Source organism: Simochromis diagramma, unplaced genomic scaffold, assembly GCF_900408965.1.
Source record: "Simochromis diagramma unplaced genomic scaffold, fSimDia1.1 OVJJ01000802.1, whole genome shotgun sequence".
Classification (NCBI taxonomy): domain Eukaryota; kingdom Metazoa; phylum Chordata; class Actinopteri; order Cichliformes; family Cichlidae; genus Simochromis; species Simochromis diagramma.
The window spans coordinates 18,255,020-18,274,557 of record NW_024387492.1 but is presented as its reverse complement, the minus strand read 5'-3'; the positions used below and the strand labels follow the sequence as shown (position 1 = coordinate 18,274,557).

Genomic DNA, 19,538 nt, shown 5'->3' with positions numbered 1-19,538 from the left:
ATACGCCCATGTGAAGTTTTCAGGTGTTGTTACCAGCTAACAGTGTGACAGGAAGAGACAGGACCGTGCAAAATAAACGTGCACGTATTAAGTTCGCTGGATGTATCGCTCGTGTGTTTGTAAAGTGTGACATGGCCTCCGAAGCTGTTTATTCGGTAGGTATGCAGGTCTCAGCCAGCGGGCTAAGCTAGCTCAGCTCTCCGCCCTCGCTCGGTGACCACTATTTGACATTTGACATTTCATTCAAACGGTTTCGTGCTGAATTGTGCACGTCTGCAGCGACGCAGGCTTAAAACATGCGCTAATTTTGTGGTTAACGTGGGAAAAATACGTTTAACTACAAGAATGCGTGGCGTGATTTCTTAGCGGAAGCTGGTGATTTAATTTAACGTTGCTGTGTTGTGTTTGGATGTAGTTGGTTATGTTGTTGGGAAAGTGTGTGTGTGTGTGTGTGTGTGTGTGTGTGTGTCTAGATCGGATCACTTTAATTTAGGTAACGAACTGATTTCCTACACCGTGCCAGTTTCTTTGCTCATATCCCTGAAGTTTCAGGCTTCAAGCTTTCAGACAGGAGACAAAATGTATGGCCTCATGTTTTATTTCCGAGAAGATTTAAGCGAAAACTACTTAACTTTGGAGTTGCACTAACCCCGTCAAAAGAAGAGCCCAATGTCAAACTTCTATGAGGCAACAGTTGCGACAGTATTTCCTAATCCTGCTCCTCATGGTACCAGTATCTGCTGGTTTCCTATTCAGTTTCACTGTGGTGGTGGTGGTGGTGGGGGAATAATAAGCTACTCTCTCATGATTTGTGTGTACTGCCCCTTTAATCACAAGTGAACTTAATTCGTTGGTTTAACATAAAAAAAACGTTAAAGTGCTCTAATAAAGCTTACTGTATTCAAGCACTTTTTTTTTATAGCAGATATTACCTTATGCACTTTGTTACTTTCAACCAGTGACTGCTTTCAACATACTGGGCCGGATGTGAGCGTTAATGAAGCGTGCGGTGCTCTTAATTTTTAGTAAAAAAATATTTTTAATGCCATATTTTTTGCACATCTAAAAATCATAGAACTAAAATAACTGTGGCATGTGTTTGTTCAAGCTTTAAGAATGTGCCAGTAACTTAGAGCCCTGATGTGTTCATGCACATCAAAGTAAAATTGGCCTATTTTGAGAATGAAAATTACAATTCCAGAAATCACTTTTTTTTTTTTTTTTTTTTTTTAAATATACACACAATACTGGTAAGCGAGCAGCGTTGACGCTATAAGTATATGTACATGTCTGACACGCTGTCATAGTTGTCATAACCAAAAAAAGTGCAGGTTTGTGTGATAATTTTGGCGTCCATTTCAGCTTCACCCCTAGAGGGCAGTATTGCACTTTTTATTTCACAGTGGATATTTGTAAGTGCTGCTCATTGATTACTTAAAGAGAACATGGATAGGAAATTAGATATGAGGTATTGTTTGAGCTTAAACGTTAAACAAGATTTCCAGCAGCAAATTTGACACTCCTTCAGTGGTCTCAAGAAATCTTTTGTGCTTAACAAAAAATTTTGAATGTGGGCTTATGTGAATGTCACTTGTTTGTGTCAAAAATGCTGCAGCACAGGACAACAATTTTTACAATAAATGCTGATGTCGTGCATTGCATGCCACATCTGTTTGTACATTGCAAACATATCAGCTGTCAATTTTTTCACCTCTATAGGATTTTTCTGTGGTTGTCTTCACTGTCACTCATGTTATATAAGGGAGAACTGTGAGTAAAGCATGTTTCTAATAGTGCACTTTGTCCCTTTCTTAATAGCATAGAGATCCTATGCTAAAGAAGAGAGATGACTTTGAGGATATTCTGGAGGAGAGGAGGAACTCCAGTGACTTAAGATACGCTCTCAAATGTTACACCCCTGTTCTTTACAAAGGATTGACTCCATGCAAAGTCAGTGAGCTGAAGCAAATGGTGCTGCAGTCTGATCAGCTGGGTTATGTCATCACTCAGGTAAATTGGCTTTCTGGTTATACCTGGTGGATGTATTTTTCTCTTCAGTTCAGAAAATTACATTTCACAGTGAAAAATGTCTCCTGCACTTTCCATTCTTTAACGCATTTATTTCAAGGGTTTCTGCAACAAGAAAATGCGTGCAAGCGAGCTAAAGTAACAAGTTTTACACAGCTTTAGAGTTGAGCACAGACAGGTATGAAGCTCAGCACAGTTAACCACATAATAAAAGTGCTTCAGGAGACACCGACACCACAAACGCAGCTAAGAGGCCCAATTTAGTAACTCAAATGACCTTAGTTTAAGTGTAGAAAACACATTTAACCTAATTGCAGCTACAGCCACCTGTGTCTGCAGCATTCTTTTAATCATGGCAACCCTGACTTTAACTTTAAGCTTAAATCATGAAGATTGATCTGCTTTTTGAGCCAATCTCCAGTGGCTATCAGAGGAAATGTAGTTTGTGCCATGCACTTTTTAAAATTAACACCATTACTAGCATTCAAGGACAGCGTGGTGTTTTATGACACAGTAACAGGAAATGGTTTCTAATTTATTTTGAAATATTACCTTATTTCATACAGTGAAAACTTCAAAGTCAGGAGCTACTACAAATAGACAAAGTCCAAAGTTTTCTCTCGAGTTTATAGACGAAGAAAATTGACAGAGAGGGACAAAAATCATCCCGCATTCTTATTGTCAGAAATTAATCACATTTACATTTTTTTTAAAGCATAATTTGTTTTAACATGTCTTTGTTTGTAATTGATTTATTTTGAATTTGAGGTTTCTAAAGAGAAGGGCATGACCACAGATGAAGTCACTGGGGAGGCGGCAGCCATCTTGGAGGAGATGGCTCAACGCTTGCAGCTCAGCACGGTTCGCTTCTTCGCCTTCACTCTCTCCAAAGTCTTTAAAACCTTGTTCAGGAGCATCTGTGTCAACGAAGAGGGCCTCCAGAGAGTGAGTGCGGGATGATAGCTCAGACAGTTACTCGAACTCACACAGATTCACTTAATTTGTGCTTTCATTGTCGTTAGCTCCAGCAGGCCATTCATAACCACCCAGTAGTACTCCTGCCCAGTCACCGCAGCTACATGGACTTCTTGTTGATGTCGTACATCCTGTACACCTACGACCTGGCTCTACCTGTTATTGCTGCTGGCATGGGTAAGCAAAGGAATGAACAAGTGTGTGTGTATATGATGGGCTAGCAAATTATTAACTACACGTGTATCAGCTCGTCAGAGCTTGCTGTGTCACAGAGGTCTTAATTCTCCTTGACCGTATGTTTTAAAGATGGGTTTATAATACGCCACCAGTATTTGCACATGAACTTTGCATTTCTCTGCAGACTTCATGGGGATGAAGGTCGTTGGGGAGATGCTGCGGATGTCTGGAGCTTTCTTTATTCGGAGGTCTTTTGGTGGAGATAAGTTGTACTGGGCTGTCTTCTCTGAGTATGTCAAGATTATGCTTAAGGTGAGGAGGCGGCTTCATTAGGGTTTGTGATTTGGAATGAGTCACATTTTTGTTTTTTTTGTTTCTGTATTTCTATACCATTTATGTTCCTCTTTATCTCCTAACCTTAGAACGGATATGCACCAGTTGAATTTTTCCTAGAGGGCACCAGAAGCCGAACGGCCAAGTCTTTGACTCCAAAGTTGGGTAAGGCTCAGGTTTGAGCACAGATTATCTCTCCCAGGTTATTAGTGAAAAATGTAGATCTGAAGCTGTTTCTTCAAACATGTAAAAGTGATATGGTTGCAGATGATTTTTCTAGGCATGTGTCACCAGAACTTTATTCAGCAGTAAATGTACTTTTGGCATTTATCCTTGTCTGTGTGTCCTCCTCCAGGTCTGTTAAATATAGTGATGGACCCATTTCTTAAAGGAGAAGTGTTTGACATTAGCTTGGTCCCCGTGAGTATCAGCTATGAGAGGACTCTGGAGGAGGCGCTTTATGCCAGGGAGCTGCTGGGTGTGCCAAAACCCAAGGAGTCCACTTCAGTGAGTAACATGAGACCTGTTTACTGTGAACATAATATCATTAATTCATAATCATAGCAAAGCTGTTGAAATCAAAAGCTGTAGTTGGCAGTCTCGAGTGCAGAAAGTTATTTATTCTGGTATTTTGGAAGTGTAAAGCAGCTAGTCTGATTACTTGAGATCAAAGACATCTTTTTTTGTTTTTGACTGACTTGTATTTCAAAGAACAGTCTGAATGCATATTTCACTTGCAGACTTGCCAACACATACTGTATGATAATAAAACGCAGAGCTGGTATCGGAAAATGGGTCACGGAGACTTGAGCGTGTTGAGTAAGTGTAAGTGGGTCTTTCTTTGTCTTTAAAGACTTATTGTAAATCACTCTGTGCTCTTCTTCTTCTCGTCTCCTTTGTAGGGCCTGTTTAAAGCTAGAAAGATCCTCAGTGAAGACTACGGCAGTATCCACGTATACTTTGGCCAACCTGTGTCTGTAAGAAGTTTAGCTGAAAGCAGAGTTAACCGCAGCCAGTTCAACCTGATACCAAGGTACTGTTTTAATTTAAATTCCATTTGTAGTCTGAAATAGCTCAAATAGCTCTATTTTCCACTGATTTTAACTTTTAGTATTTTGTGAAAATGACTCAAATCCAAGCCATGACTTGGCCCTGTGTCATTTGCTTGTCTTTTTCCTTATTAAAAAATTTTTTTTGGACATTTTATTATCTTCTGTACTTGAATAGTTATAAAAACATTATTACTATCCATCAATATCTATGCTAGATATTTATAAAGTTTAGAATTTGGCCTCTTTCTTCTCACTTTAATGAGTGTCCTGTGGACAGTGCTCACATTTTCAAACCATCTCTTTCTTAGTTAGCCGTACACATTTTGTATTTATTTAACTAAAGAAGTAGTTTTATGTTTAGGCTCGTTACAGATGCAAAATATAGTACTGACTAACTTTGAGCTTTATGATTCCAGACATATCCCCACGAGACCCAGTGAGGAAATCCTCAGCTTTGTGAATGACTCCGCCTACAGGCTGGTGCGAGCCCAGGAGGAGAACATGGTCCTGAAGCCTTGGGTCCTTCTGGCCTTCGTCCTGCTGCAGAAACAGGCGGCGGAGGATAAGCAAGGGACTGCACTCGATGAGCTCACTGAACAAGCAGTGTGGCTCAGGGACCTCTCTCGGCACTACGGAGCCTTCCTCCACTGGCCGGGTACCGTACGAGCCCAGTTATCTGTTTTAGCAATAATGAAAACTCTATGTACTAAAGTGAGAGGACTAACGAGAGGCCAAATCGAACAATCTTGATATAAAGTTCATACAATCTTTTCATGGCTGTGTGCACATTGACACATATACATGCAGTCCTCAGGCTGATGTTGGTAAGATAAGTAAAAGTTCAACATGGATAAAAGCAGATTAAGAACAGATTAACATTAAGAAATACTCAAAAATGATGTGAAAACATTTGTACTACAGTTTTATTTCCTTTTAGGTGAAGTGCAGTCAAGAGACTTGCACTAATTCAGACAGTTTTTAGGAACCTTGTAAAAACAAAACAAGAAGAGATGCAACCTTAAACATAAACCGACAGGGGTAGAGCAATGCATAGGGATGATGTGATGTTGATATGCAGCTCAACAACGTGGGATTTCCATCCCATCTTTTTTTTTTTTTCCCCCTCATCTATGATTCTCTCGTTTCTTCAGACCACATACCTCCCTCAGAGGTTGTTTCCTCCAGTCTTTCCCTTCATCGAGGTCTGGTGAGGATCTCCGAGGGAAGAGTCCAGCTAGCGTTGGAACAAGGTTTGTTTTATCCCGGGTGTTTTTATTTCTCAATGTCAATTTTTTTTTTTTTTTTTAATCGTTCTAATATTAGCCCAGTCATAAAAACACGAGCTAAAGACTACATTTAAATAATGAGCTGATACTCAGAGTCCAGTACAAATAATCAACAAAGACAGAGGCCAGTCAACCACAGGAAAGGACGGCTAGATTTTATTTTTTTCTAATCTGACTCTACTTAAAACGCAGACAATTTAAAAACTGTTTACAAAAAAGGAAAACATAAGTAAATGAATGTTAATTATCTCTTGAAGTAGGAGGTCAACAGGTGCCCGGAGAGACTCGCAGTGCCATTACTCCAGAAGAGGAGCTCCTAAACCAGGCAGTCGTCATACTCTCCTGCGTCTCCTACAGGAATCAGGCACTAAACGTCTTCATCCGACCGGCCCTGCTGGCCTCAGCCATCCACACTGCTGCCTCCAACCGGAAACGTAAGACTGCCACCACTGTGCTGCTCTCAGCCTGCTCAGTCATTATGAGTGCAGGTAGAAATACAGGAAAAACAAGTAGTACTACTGTTAGTTAGGACACCACAGATTAAATCTACTTTGTGTAACAGGAAATGGGAGCTAACTGATGACTGGTTTATCTCCAGAAAATTCCTTTTCAGTTTTTCCAAGTAATTTTGTGCCAACTGAGCACAAGGTTAAAAAAAAAAAAAAATTAAACTTATCTGATGAAAAAAGAGGTTTTTAAATGTTCTCTTAACTTGAGCTGACATCTATTTTTAACACGGATGTTTTTAGTCACAAAAGGGAAGACGCGACCATTGTGACAGTTTACAGTTCAGGTTTTTTTTTTTTTTTTTGTTTTTTTTTGTGGTTTTAGATTCTGTGGAAGTTCTTAATCTGTCAAAAGTTTTTATATGGTATGATAATTTAATCTTTTTTTAATTGTGAATCCATATTGCAAAGTCAAACTAACAATGAAAAAATACAAATCTAAACTCAGCTGGCAGCTAAGTGTCTTTAAAAAGTCACTTAAACTCAGCCTGTTTATGCTGGCACATTTGCTATGATGCAGATGTAACGGTGAAGCTGGACAAGTTCAAATACTGGGGTCAAAAGCAGTGGATGGTGCAGAAGAGACTACAGACAGGGAGGAGTGGGTGGAGATGACTGTCAGGTGTGATTTGCGATGGGAGGATAGCAACAAGAGTGAAAGGGGAAGGTTTCCAAAATATTAGTGAGACCTACTATGATGAAACAAAGAGACAGGGAGCCCAAGTTGAAGGTGGCAGGGGTAAAGATGAGGTTTTCACTGGGAGTGACCAGAATGGACAGGATTAGGGAGGAGTGCGTCAGAGAAACAGCACAGGTTGAGCTGTTTGGACACAAAGGCTGAGATGGGGGAGGGAATACTGGGGATGGAGGGGGATGGAAGTACATGATATGCGGTGGTGACCTCTGTATGTGTCTGTCTTCCAGAGGATATCTACAACGGCTTCAGCTTCCTGAGAAACATGTTTTCTAATGAGTTCATTCTCTGTCCTGGAGCTACTGTACAGGTGAGACACATCTTCTCTGTGCTGGTGTACTCCAGATTAATTATGAATAAATTATTGTATGGTCATTGTGACATATTTCTCTCACCTCCTGTTGTCTGGCAGGACTTTGAGGAGGCCTGTTACCTGCTGGTGAAGACCGGAGCTCTGCAAATAAACCAGCAGGAGGTTCTGATCACCGAGAGAGGGCACAGGACTTTGGCCTTCCTCACCAGTGTTCTCGATCCATTCTTACAAGGATACCAGGTGAGGGAGGTGCATACACAGCGACACAGTGTCGTTTTGAACACGAGTTGGCTGGATCGTATTTTGCATGTAACAGGTTGGAAGAGTCAGTCCTGTATTATGATGTCAAGTGCATGAAAATAGATCAAAGAAAAGCAGTTTGGTTCAAATGATTAAAAAACATGAATTATCCCATTTGAAAGGAGATTTATTATAATTTATAATTTTCTCGTATATATTGTATTTAAATGACAACGTACGGTATGATAAGAAGGACACCTCAATCTCAACCATATAAATTTAAATTGTGTAATACACTGGGACACTTATAATTAGATCTGTTTGTATCTTAGAGCTATTTCGTTGTATTTTGAAACTTTGTGAAATACCTTAGGTTTGTGCAGATGTCCTCTAGAGGGTGCTGTTGGCTCATCAGTCCTAACAGTTCCTTGTTTGCGTTTGTGGTGGCAGGTGGTGTGTCGGTTCCTGTGTGAAGAAGACTGTCTGACAGAAAAACAGTTTATTCCTGCTGTCCGGAAGTTCATCATCAAACATCTTCTCACAGGTTCTCTCCCAAAATGTTTCTTATTTCTACTTGTGATTTTTATTTTCAAACATTCAGTACTCTATGCCAATGATTACATGTTAAGTGCTCATGCGTATTTCCAGGTAGATTAAGGTATATTGAAGTGTTGTCATCGGACCTCCAGAAGAATGCTCTGGCAGCTTTGATAAGACTTGGAGCTGTGCAGAAAATCAAAGGGTATGTTGGTTTTACTCACCTGCGTGTCCCATGTTGGTTTGATCGGCTGTCTGGCTCTCCCACCCTTACACCTATGCCTTTTTTTTTTTTTTTATTTATTTATTTGTGTGTGTGTGTGGGGAAATATTGAGCTCATTTGTATAATGTGATCAAAAGTCAATTAAAACACAGAAAGAAAACCAAAACCTTTATGGTCAGAATAAAGTGGAAACCACAAAGCTTTTTAGTTTTACTCTTTTCATTTCATCCAAAAATATATTACCTCTCTTATCTGTTATCTAGTCTGGCAGATGGTTTGGATTTTATTTGCTTTAGTGTTGATATCATTCCTCTAATTTCTACTTCCAGCTCACAATGCCTTTGCAACACTGATTTTTAAGAGGGAGGCATCCCTTTAATATTGGATTATCCAGTGAACGCTATAAAGTGCCACTAGAACTACATTTTAATTAAGTCTTTTTTTTTTGTCTTGAAAGTAATAACTATTGCTTCAATGTTTTTCCTTCAGAGGTGAGGAACAGGGGACTTTAAAACTCAACAAGGTGATGTTAAACTCCTTGGAAGACACTCTTGGTAAGAAATAAGCTGTAAGTTTGTGTCTAAATAACCAGACTGCATATTTGTTGGGTTTGCTTTAAACTACACATATTTTCTGTCCCTACAGGAGGAAAACTCCCCACTCAGAAATCTGTTGTAGCTCACCTCTAATTCAGCGACCCCTATTAGCCGAAGGGCATCGCGGACGGTCAGGGCAATGCGCTGATGTCGCTCTGCTCCACGTGGTTTGTTACGAGTCGTCCTGGCCTACTTGCTGTGTTCTGTGAGAGATGGAACAAAAGACTTGCCATCTGGAGACAGCTCAACCCTGCGTTTAGAGTTTTTCTTTAATTTCTTCTCTTCTTGCCTTTTTTCCAAAATGCTTCTTTTCCTTCTCAGATTCTCCTTTTAAAACCTTTTTTATGAATCTACGTAAAACCACATGATGAGTGAAGCCTTTGAAGGTACACTGCTGAGCTTCTTTGGCTCATTCTGAATAACGGATCTTTTGCTTATGAGCGGCCTTGTGAAAGCTTCTGAATGTGCCATCTTCACTCAGCGTAGAGGCCATTCTCTGTTAATGCATTTGAAATGTGTTTCTAACTCTGAACGTGGCTTTTGTTTTCCTCACTTTGCTTTTTCATTCAAGCTTTATGTTTGTTAGCTGTTAGTCGCTCTTATCCTTTTGAGCACTTTAACTAATGTATTCATGCTGTGTGGTGTGGGCCTCTATCCCAGTTGTATGTTGTGGTGCTGGTTTCTTTGTTTTCTTGAATTTGGTGATTATGTATTTGAACTTTGGGTAAATATTTTAGTACCACATACTACCCGTCTACCCACCCATCCTCAGGCCTTTTTGCCAACTCTCCAAACTACTTGGACAAGAAGTACATATGTCTTTGTTTACACAGTGGAGACACAAGTTCAATGCCAGGGTCATCAAGTTGCCAAACTCCATATACAATTGAAGTTATACTCAAGCACGACCAGCTGTACCAAAGCCACAGGTTTGTGGGAAATAAATTCTTGAGTCTCGACTAGTTACTGAAGTTGCATCATAGTATCATTGAGTTTTAGTTATAGCATCTAAAAGGAGAATAATGTTCAGGCTTTATTTATATTTAAAGAAGTGATACACACGGGGTTTGTTCCTTACAAGGGAAGTAAGAAAATTCATAGAAGGAATTTTCAGTGGCTTATTCAGGACTCAGGATTACACACGATTAGCATGGTAACATTTTTCAGTGAGTGTTTTTTATTTAGTTTTTGTAGTTCAAGTTTTCGAGGTAAAACTAGATCATTTATTTTGTCGACTCCTATCTGTGCACTCCTGTTACCTTAGAAATCCCATCAATTCAACAGCAGCAGATTTGAGTTCTTGCTGGAAAATGCTTTGGAGGCAAAGAAAAACGGTACAGATTGGTTTAACTATGAGCAAAGCCAAACCAAATTTTATGGAAATTGCCATCTGTGTTACATTTGAGCTGCAACTTAACAAACTATAAGCACAGCTTTCAGTGATCTTGTTTGTGTGCCTAATGTCAAAGATTCCTGCAAAATTCAATGGGAAACAAAAGGTAGTACCCTATTTAGGTTTGAGTATAAGTAATGTGCAAAAAAGGCAGTAAAGAACTTGACAAATGTCAAAAAATATAGATTGGTGCTGTAGTAGAATAACTGTGGGCCTAAAAGTAAATGGGGGGGGATTGTGTAACATTGACAGCCAAAGTAACAAAACCTTGATATGCAAACAGCTTTCTATGATTCATAGAAAAGTTGTACGTAAAGGAAGACTTAAATGAGGACTCTCAAAAATGCACTGTAATAGCAGAAGTAGTGGGCTACTTACACATTACACCTACCTATACCAAAAAGCTCCTGGTGCACATGATTGTGCTGCTGTTAATGCCAGAGGAGGTTTGGATCTCAGTCAGCAGAGTGATGGTGACTATTACTGTGCCTCAGCATTTGGAGAACCCACATTGCTGTATTAGGGTATGTGTTCTGACATAAAACCACTTGCAGCTGATTGTGGAATATGCAGGAGGAAAGAAATTTCACAAACAGACTTGTTATATCTGTGGCATCCCATTAAAGTACCACTCTCATTCTTTTTCAAATGTTTGTATGGGCAGACTGAATAACTGGATGGTTGATTTTAAATACCTGTAGCAAAACGCCTTACTTCAAAGATTAAGACGTGTGGCCCAATACTTTTGTCCATATAGTGTCTGTCAGATTTCTGTGGTTTGGCAAAAAAGAAAAATTGCAACATCTTCAAACTTTTCTGCACTAAAGTGTTTATTCAGCTTTATTTGTTTATCCGTTGGTCAGATGTTGAGCTTGTAAAACTTAAAGTGAACTTTAACCTAAAGAAAAGTTTCATTTCATTTCATTACGCCGACAAAAGTTCAAGTTTGTGTTCTGCGTTTGAATTGTTTTACTTTCTCACCTCAATAACAGCTGTCAAATAATGTCTAAAGATCAGATTTCTTTCTGTGCATTTACATTTTATAGCCACATTATTAGATACATTCATGAGATCCAATTCATTTGAATCTATCAGCTGGTCTTTTTTTTTTTTTTTTTTTTTTTATATAAAAGCTTTTCTTAATGTTGTCATAATGCTAAATCTGGTTTGTGGGTACTCTTTTTTTTTTGCTGTATAGTTGTTTGCTGGGCTGCATTACTTTTAAGTATTCCTAGAATTTAGACCACAACATTTCACTTAAACAGTATTGGATTCCATTAGACTGTACCTAATAATATGGTAGGTCAGTGTACAAGGGCCTTTAGTACTAAATGTACAGGCTGGTTAAATGGAAAAAAATATGTTAATAAAACCTTTTGAAATACAGTTCTCTTCTCTGAAATTGTCTCTTCTGTCGGGTTGCGGGATGAAGATGATCCAATTGATTAACATTCACTCCATCATCATCCTCCAACAGCCAGCGTTTGGTGTGATAGTCGGTTCTCTTGTGGCTCAGATATTGAGAGAAACTCTTTGATCATACCTGATTAAAAGATCAAGTGAGCATATGTTATCATTGCTGATGTACTTCCATAAACTTTAATCTCAAAATGTTCGGCTTCTTTCTTTCGGTCTACAATTATCCCTGTGCAAATCTCAGGATGCATGACTTTGGCTACCAGTTCACATCGCTCTCATTGGTTGTTGACTTTTAAAATCAAAATTTACCAATATTCAGTTTTAAGCTACATTTGCACACGTATTTTAGACCTCTGAACAGTTTCTACCTATCACATAACCACTCCAGTGGATACATTTGGACAATTTGGGCTTCAGTAATTTTGTCAAGGGATGCTTTGACATGTAGACCGGAGAAGCCAGGGATCAAACTGCTGACCTTTCCATTATTATAACCTCGACCCTCTGAGACCAAACAGAAGCTGCATGCATGTTTACTGTCAGTCTAATATCAAATTAACCCACTCCCTAAAGTCCTGCCTTCTGCTCTTTAGAGCAGACTGTCTCTTGTTCACGTCACTGAAGTTCTTGTAATTGTTGGGGGTTTTTTTTGTGTTTTGCTGAGATCACTATTGCATATATATATATATATATATATATATATGGTAAATGTATTTGTATAGCGCTTTACTTAGTCTCTAAGGACTCCAAAGCGCTTTACACTACATTCAGTCATGCATCCATTCACACACACATTCACACACTGGTGGTGGCAAGCTACATTGTAGCTACATTGCACTGACAGAGGCCAGGCTGCCGGACACTGGCGCCACCAGTAGGCAATGGGTGAAGTGTCTTGCCCAAGGACACAATGACCGAGACGGGGCTCGAACCGGCAACCTTCAGATTACAAGACAAACTGCCAACTCTTGAGCCACAATCGAACGAACCACAAACTGTAACCGTGAATTGGAATATGGTATGCTGCATGCTAACAGGTTACCTCACAGCTCACATTCATTGATTTTACTCAAACAGCGGAGCACCTCATAATAAATATGTATTCTTTAAAAAAAATCTGTCTTGCTCCACAACAAAAGTCAGCAGGGTAGAAATGACTTTTGAGAATTTTAAGGTCAGATACGTCTGACCAGATTTTAAGATTTGTCAATCACATCTCAGAGCTAGAATAAACCTTGACTACTTTTGTTTGAAATGTTTTACAAAATCCCGCAGACACAGAACAATGTTGGCATTCAGTTGCAGCGGTCCTTTTGATTTATCAGCTTGTTGCATAACTTTGCATGTCTGCCCTGGGCAGGTGTTAAATATCAGAAAGCGACTGTCTGCTGCATCTGGAAGAGATGCTGATGATAGTGGTGAGTTTAAATAAGATCAGTCCATGTAGCTGTGGGCGTTAAAACCAAAACAATAAGCTGGCAGACACTACAAAGCTCCATAAAGCTGAGGGGACTTGCACAGTCAGATGGCAATCTTAACAGAGGCAACTGTGCATAGTCACTTCATCCTTTGCTCACATGATGGTTGTTTAGAGCAGCTATAGAATCATCCATCCTTGTATCCATTTTCTTATGCTATTCCAATTCAGGGTTACACTTAGACTGAAGCTTACTCCAGCTGTCACAGTGTGAGAGGTGGGGTAAACCCTGAATCTATCACAGGACTAAAGTCTACCACAGGGATCAATCAGATTAATTGAACTAAAATGTCCAGTTGATCAAAAACATGGTGACTGGGTACAGAGCAATAAAGATGGTGCCCTGGGGTTGCCTATATCAGTAGTGCCATGACTTTTGAATCAAAAGCTTTTAATTTGAAGGGATTTCTAAGGTCTTTAGCAGAAGAAGTGAAGGTACACTGTTAAAACGATTAAGGGAACACTTGATTATCACAGTATAACACAAACACAGTTAAACATCAGGGACATAAATTTGTCCAGTTAGGAACCCTATGCTTTGGTGCAAATGATTCAGGATGCACACGTAGTCCAGCTTCTCCATGTCACAGTCCTCAGCACAGATCCCACTAAAAGACAGCAGGACCTCACAGAGTCTGTTGCTGACAGTTTGGTCAGAAACACATGAATAGCTGGCTGGAGGGCATTTTGTGGCACTCTGGCAGTGCTTCTCCTGTTCCTCATCACACAAAGGAGCAGATACCAACCCTGCTGCCGGGTCAGTGCCTTTCTACGGCCCTGTCCAGCTCTCCTTGTGAACTGATTCATCTTCTGGTATCTCCTCCACACTCGTGAGAAAGCAAACCTTGACTGAAAAGATGTGCCATCCTGTAAGAGCTGAACTACCTGTGTTAGCTAAATGGGCTGCAGATACCATTTCATGCTAGTAGTGAAGCTAAATAGAGGAAAAATCAGTTAAGATAAGTAGAGAGCAACAGGGGGTTATCTTGTTCTTGCCTCATTAGTAAACCTGGAGAGCATAAGCGCAATAATTTGTGCTTCCTAACTGAACAGACCGACATCCCTAAAGCTTAACTGACTTATTGTTACGCTGTGACGATCAGGTGTTCTCTTAACTTTTATGAGCAGTGTATATATTTTGTGTGGTTTCGTGTCCAAGAACAAGAAAGTTAGAAAAGCCATGTTATATTTTGTTTCACACACATATACACGCGAGATATATATAGACGAGAAGCTCGAGAAATACCAAGGGCTCAGAGAAGAGCTCGAGAAGATGTGGAGGGTGAAGGTGACGGTGGTCCCAGTGGTAATCAGAGCACTAGGTGCAGTGACTCCCAAGCTAGGCGAGTGGCTCCAGCAGGTCCCGGGAACAACAGCGGAGATCTCTGTCCAGAAGGGCGCAGTCCTAGGAACAGCTAAGATACTGTGCAGGACCCTCAAGGTCCCAGGCCTCTGGTAGAGGACCCGAGCTTGAAGGATTGACTGCCCACAGGGGCGAGTGGGGAATTTTTTTTTTTTTGAAAATTAAATAATTTGTTTTTACATTTAAAAAAAAATTAATCTGTACTTCAAGGACTAACAGTAAGCCTCTCTGGCAATCCCCAGGAGATCTGGCAGTACTGAAGCAATTACATTACACTGCATTAGATAGCCGGTCGTAACAGAGTATAATAGGTGGAAGCAGAAAGAGCTGCTTCATAAAATCTACCTCTTGGTGTCAGGCTTGGCTCTCTCTGAGACTTCACTTCGTGGCACTTAGTTGATGCATGGACACTACCACGCTATCGCGCGCACAGACTATCACAGCAGCATTTTTCATCATGTTTTGTGGCTCTGCTGCTGAGTAAGAGACTGCTGCCAGCAAATCCACCACTTTCCATCCATATTGCCCTTTCTTTCATACTCACTCAGTCTCTGACAAATTATAGGTTCATCTAAAGTTGCCATACCAAATTGCTTATACACACACAACTCCAGTCCATCCATTCAAGCAACCGTCCATCCATCCATCCTCCCACCCAGCCATTCCTTCCTCCTATTTTCTTTTTCTCTTTCTCTCCCTCCCGTCTCCCTGGTGGTGGTGTATTACAGTGACAGCCATAGCCATATCAGCACTTTATCTGCTATATTATGACAAGCTGTTATTGAAAAAGGGGCACATGCACACACACATGTAGAAGGGCAGAACCCAAATAAACTGCTTTCTGATCTGTGGCAGCTACTGAGGGTAAAAAAAAAGGACGTTTCTGCTGTTTTATAACCATAAGTACAATGTTTTTATTACTTTTATTTTCCCTAAAACTGACCTGTTATTCCTTTACCTTCTCTTGTGTGTCTCTGTGTGTGTCTCTGTGCATGTACAGGGGTGATTGAGTGCACACTGGCCTGGCGTTGTGCCCAGAGGGGTGTGTGGAGGTCTATATGTACAGAATTGATTGAAAGAAAAAGGTACCCTGGTGTATAATGTTTCAGCAGTTAACCTTAGGTAATAGTAGCCTGATGGATTCAGCTCATTTCTTCTAGCAGATCCTCTTCATCAGCCCTGCACTGGAGGCTTGAAAATTTACATGCAGTAAGGGGGACCAGCGCTCAATGTCAATTCTGGGGACTACCAGAAATCCCAGAAGAGGGTCCTGAAGATCGCAATTAGTACACATTTGAAGGTTTTCCCCAGTCACACCCTATATAAAAAAATGCCGCAAGCTGAAGTACATTATTTCAGGATTCTCATCATGAAAAACATTTCTGCTCTCAGTATTTTCCCTTCAAACCACGAATCCCATTTTTATTGACACAAAGACAAGAAAAAGTGCTTTCAGAGGCCACTTACAGGTGAAAACTGTTCATTCCTCAGGAACTAGAATCAAATAGCATCCATAAGTCACAAAAACTCTACAGCGAGTTGCAGCAGTTTGAGGGAAACTGCACCTATTGAAGCTTTAGGAAGTCCCACAGGTGCACATTTTAAAGAAAAAGTCACTCAAACCACTGAGCTTCTGTTTTTCCGTTATTTTCCTCAGGTGTGCCAGTCACAGGAGGCCTCGCATTAAGTGCTTCAATGCCCAGTGTAATCACTTATTTAATGCTGAGAAATGGTAGGTCCATGGGGACAATCTGCTGCCTCAGAGTAGCATCAAACTGTTCTATAAAATCACTAATATTTCATGTATTAGATATTTTTTTGCAAGGCCTTAAGAGTTCTGGAGATTGATCTCCTTTTAGTGTAAGGAGTGTGTTACTTTTCATCCATCAAACAAAGTACAGCTACCTAAGTACAAAATGACAGTAAGTACAATTTGATAAGGACAATACTTTTTTTGGATTATTTTTTACTTTATACATCTACTATAGCAGAAATGTTTACTATTTTATACAGCGTTTATTTGACAACCCCTTTTCATATGAAAGATATATGAAGTACAAAAAACAGTATAAATAAAGAGTGTGTTGTTTTTTTATAACTCTTTACAAAAGGCAGAAATTTAGTTTGGACTCCTTTAAAATTCCAAATTCAAGAGATCTTTGAAATCATGTGAAAGAGAAATTCCATATGGTTTCACCTGAATAATAGAAAGAGGGCAAATGGACATATATATATCATACCAGCTTTATTTATAAAGCACTTTAACATAAAAACAGGGTTCACAAAATGCTGTACATATACAAATAGCATAAGCAAAATAAAATAAAGATCAAATAAAATAAAATAAAATAAAATAAATGAGTAGAGGGTGGGGGGCAGGCCATTAAGAGATTTAAACACAAATAAAAGGACTTTAAAAATGATCCTAAAATGTACAGGTAGCCAGTGGAGTGAAATTAAAATGGGGGTAATGTGCTCAGACTTTTAAAAGACGTTATGCAGCGTTTTGCACAATTCAAAAAAAAAGTTTTTGTTGATGAGCCTGCTTTCCTCCCAACAACTGGCCACCACCTGATTGTACATATTGTAGTTAAATCTACCCTGAGCAACTATGATGTTATAATTCTGCTTAGATGCTCTGCTTTTACCTTTATATGCATAGTTTCACACTTAGGTATTGATAGGATATAAATACTTCAGTTTCTTTGACTTTAAAGTAAATCTTCAAATGGGAAGCAAAAGTATATTTTTTCCTAAACACACTGAAACAGGATGCACTGCTGTGCTTTTTAGCTGCAAAACTCACTGAGGCTCAAACTCACTGCTGGTACTTTCCCTACTTTGGAACAGAAGGGTGTTTGGTGATTCCAGAGAAAAGGCACTGCCAACAGAAATTAACTTTTCACAGTTTATACTTCATGTGAACAAATTAAAAATTAGTACCAGCACTAAAATGTATCCGACAGCAACATCTGTGGTCTTGTGTGGTTAGTTGGATATTTAATATACTGAGTATTTGACTTTCTGTGTACAATGTTGAGCACTAACCACAAGGGAGACACACAGGCTATTAATCTTTTTTTTTAAATCACCTATACAGTATATCTGGATTGTAATACAACAAAAAAAGAAACTTAACCCTCTACAGCATAGCGTTGCCCTGAGGCAACAAACCACATTTTCATGCCTTACACTGACCCTTCAAAAAAAACCAACTTTTCTTTTCAAATAATGCTACCAGACACATTTCTTTCTAATAAAATGATGAATTGAAGGTGGTGTGACTTTCATTTTTGTGGGGGAGGACCCCTTTCTGCAAGCTGCACTGCATGAGGGACATCTCCATTAGGAGGCAAGATAAAGATCACTATTTTACATATTTATAGTGAAATAAATGTATATTAAAAAATACTTGTATGTGCGTGAATATGTTAAGAAGCATATTTGATTGTTTGTTCTACTTTTGTAAATTTATTTATACAGTAAAACTGTTAATTTTCATTCGTTGCCTCAAGGCAACACTGCGCAGTTAGCCCAAAGTTTTTCAGGCATTATAATGCATTTGCATATGAGTGTAAAGATGTGTTTGTGTGCATTTATATGATCATAGTCAATGTTTTTTACTTTACAATCTACTCATAATTACAGGACATGGATGTAAATACCTTTTATGGAAGGAAACCAAGGGAATGTGCACTTTCTGTCCTCAGAAAGTGAGGACAGTGAGCTTTCAGGGAGTGATGTTGAAGTAGAGTAGTGGATCCCTGAATGAGGTTTGGGGGATACTTAGGAGCTCAGGGGTCAGTTGGTATAGTAACTGTGTCTGTGTTAGTGTCCACATAGCAAGCAGGTCTGGCCAGGATCTGGTATCAAGTCGGCACTGCTGGCTGACTTCTGGCATGATAAGACGTATGTCATCAGGCCTGGCATAGATGGCACTGTCTATGTGATGGCATGCCATATCTGGCTTGATTGTGGCTTGGTTTGTGTGGCCCAGGCCTACAGAAAACAGGTCTGGCCCAGATCTGGCATCAAGCTGGCACTTCCTGACTGACTGGTGTTTTGACAGAGTGTATGCCAACCAGATGTGTGCCAGGTCTGGCAATGACGCCACTGTTTATGCGATGGCATACCATATCTCAGGTGGTAGAGCAGATTACAAACTGATCGGAAGGTTAGTGGTTCGATCCCTGGCTCCTCCAGTCTGCATGTCAAGAGTGTGAATGTGTATGAATGTAGTTAGGAAGCACTCAGTTACAGTTTTTTACAGACGCTAGGACACATTTCCCAATACTTAGGTCACTTTTGCAAAACACTTCACACAATCCTCCTAACTGACCGTCAGCTTGGCAAAGCAGTTCATTTCACATTCAAAATGCACTACAACTACCAAAACACTTTATTCAGGTCTCAAATAAACTCATTCTTCCAGAACACTAGCAAAGGTTGACAGCCGACAAACACACTTTGTCACCCACAAAACAATGACCTAAAAAACACTAACAACATGAAGCATTACACAGTGTTTCCTTGTGTAAAACAAGGACACATCTCTGTTTATAATTTCAATATATGTTACTGGAATGAATCAGACATCATGCAGAATTTGTTAATATTTGTTTATGTATTTTTATTTTTTTGCACTAAGTAATCCCAAAATACAAGAATTTGTATACACACCATCTACTGATACACATACAATAGTAATGCTATTCTACTCGGTCTTCTCCATTTGGCCACAGGTTCTCATCCACATCACATCTTATGTCATCTAGGGCAATACACCTAGGAAAGAATCTTCTGGCATGCCAGAATTGAAGGAGTTGAAAAATTGAAGGAGTAACACCTGTGTAGATGTTCATCTACAATGAGAATAAGCTGTGGCTGGTTAAACTGCATTTTTAGATTTAAAATATGTTTCAATA

At 39.6% G+C, this 19,538-nt stretch overlaps 1 protein-coding gene across 2 annotated transcripts; it reads left to right on the top strand.

Moving 5' to 3' along the window:
• Position 1: 1 nt before the first annotated feature.
• gnpat (glyceronephosphate O-acyltransferase) lies at positions 2 to 11,740 on the top strand. 2 transcript variants are annotated; one of them, XM_040018054.1, is made up of 17 exons: positions 2 to 155; positions 1,819 to 2,010; positions 2,797 to 2,973; positions 3,051 to 3,180; positions 3,365 to 3,492; positions 3,603 to 3,678; positions 3,869 to 4,020; positions 4,416 to 4,546; positions 4,982 to 5,220; positions 5,717 to 5,815; positions 6,112 to 6,285; positions 7,282 to 7,361; positions 7,464 to 7,604; positions 8,055 to 8,148; positions 8,253 to 8,346; positions 8,855 to 8,919; positions 9,011 to 11,740. In XM_040018054.1, exons 1-17 carry the CDS (start codon positions 132 to 134, stop codon positions 9,052 to 9,054), a joined length of 2,040 nt encoding a protein of 679 aa, XP_039873988.1. In that variant the 5' UTR covers positions 2 to 131; the 3' UTR covers positions 9,055 to 11,740. The 2 variants fall into 2 exon arrangements, with proteins under 2 accessions (XP_039873988.1, XP_039873987.1); XM_040018053.1 differs by having other exon boundaries at positions 6,109 to 6,285.
• The last annotated feature ends 7,798 nt before the right edge of the window (positions 11,741 to 19,538 follow it).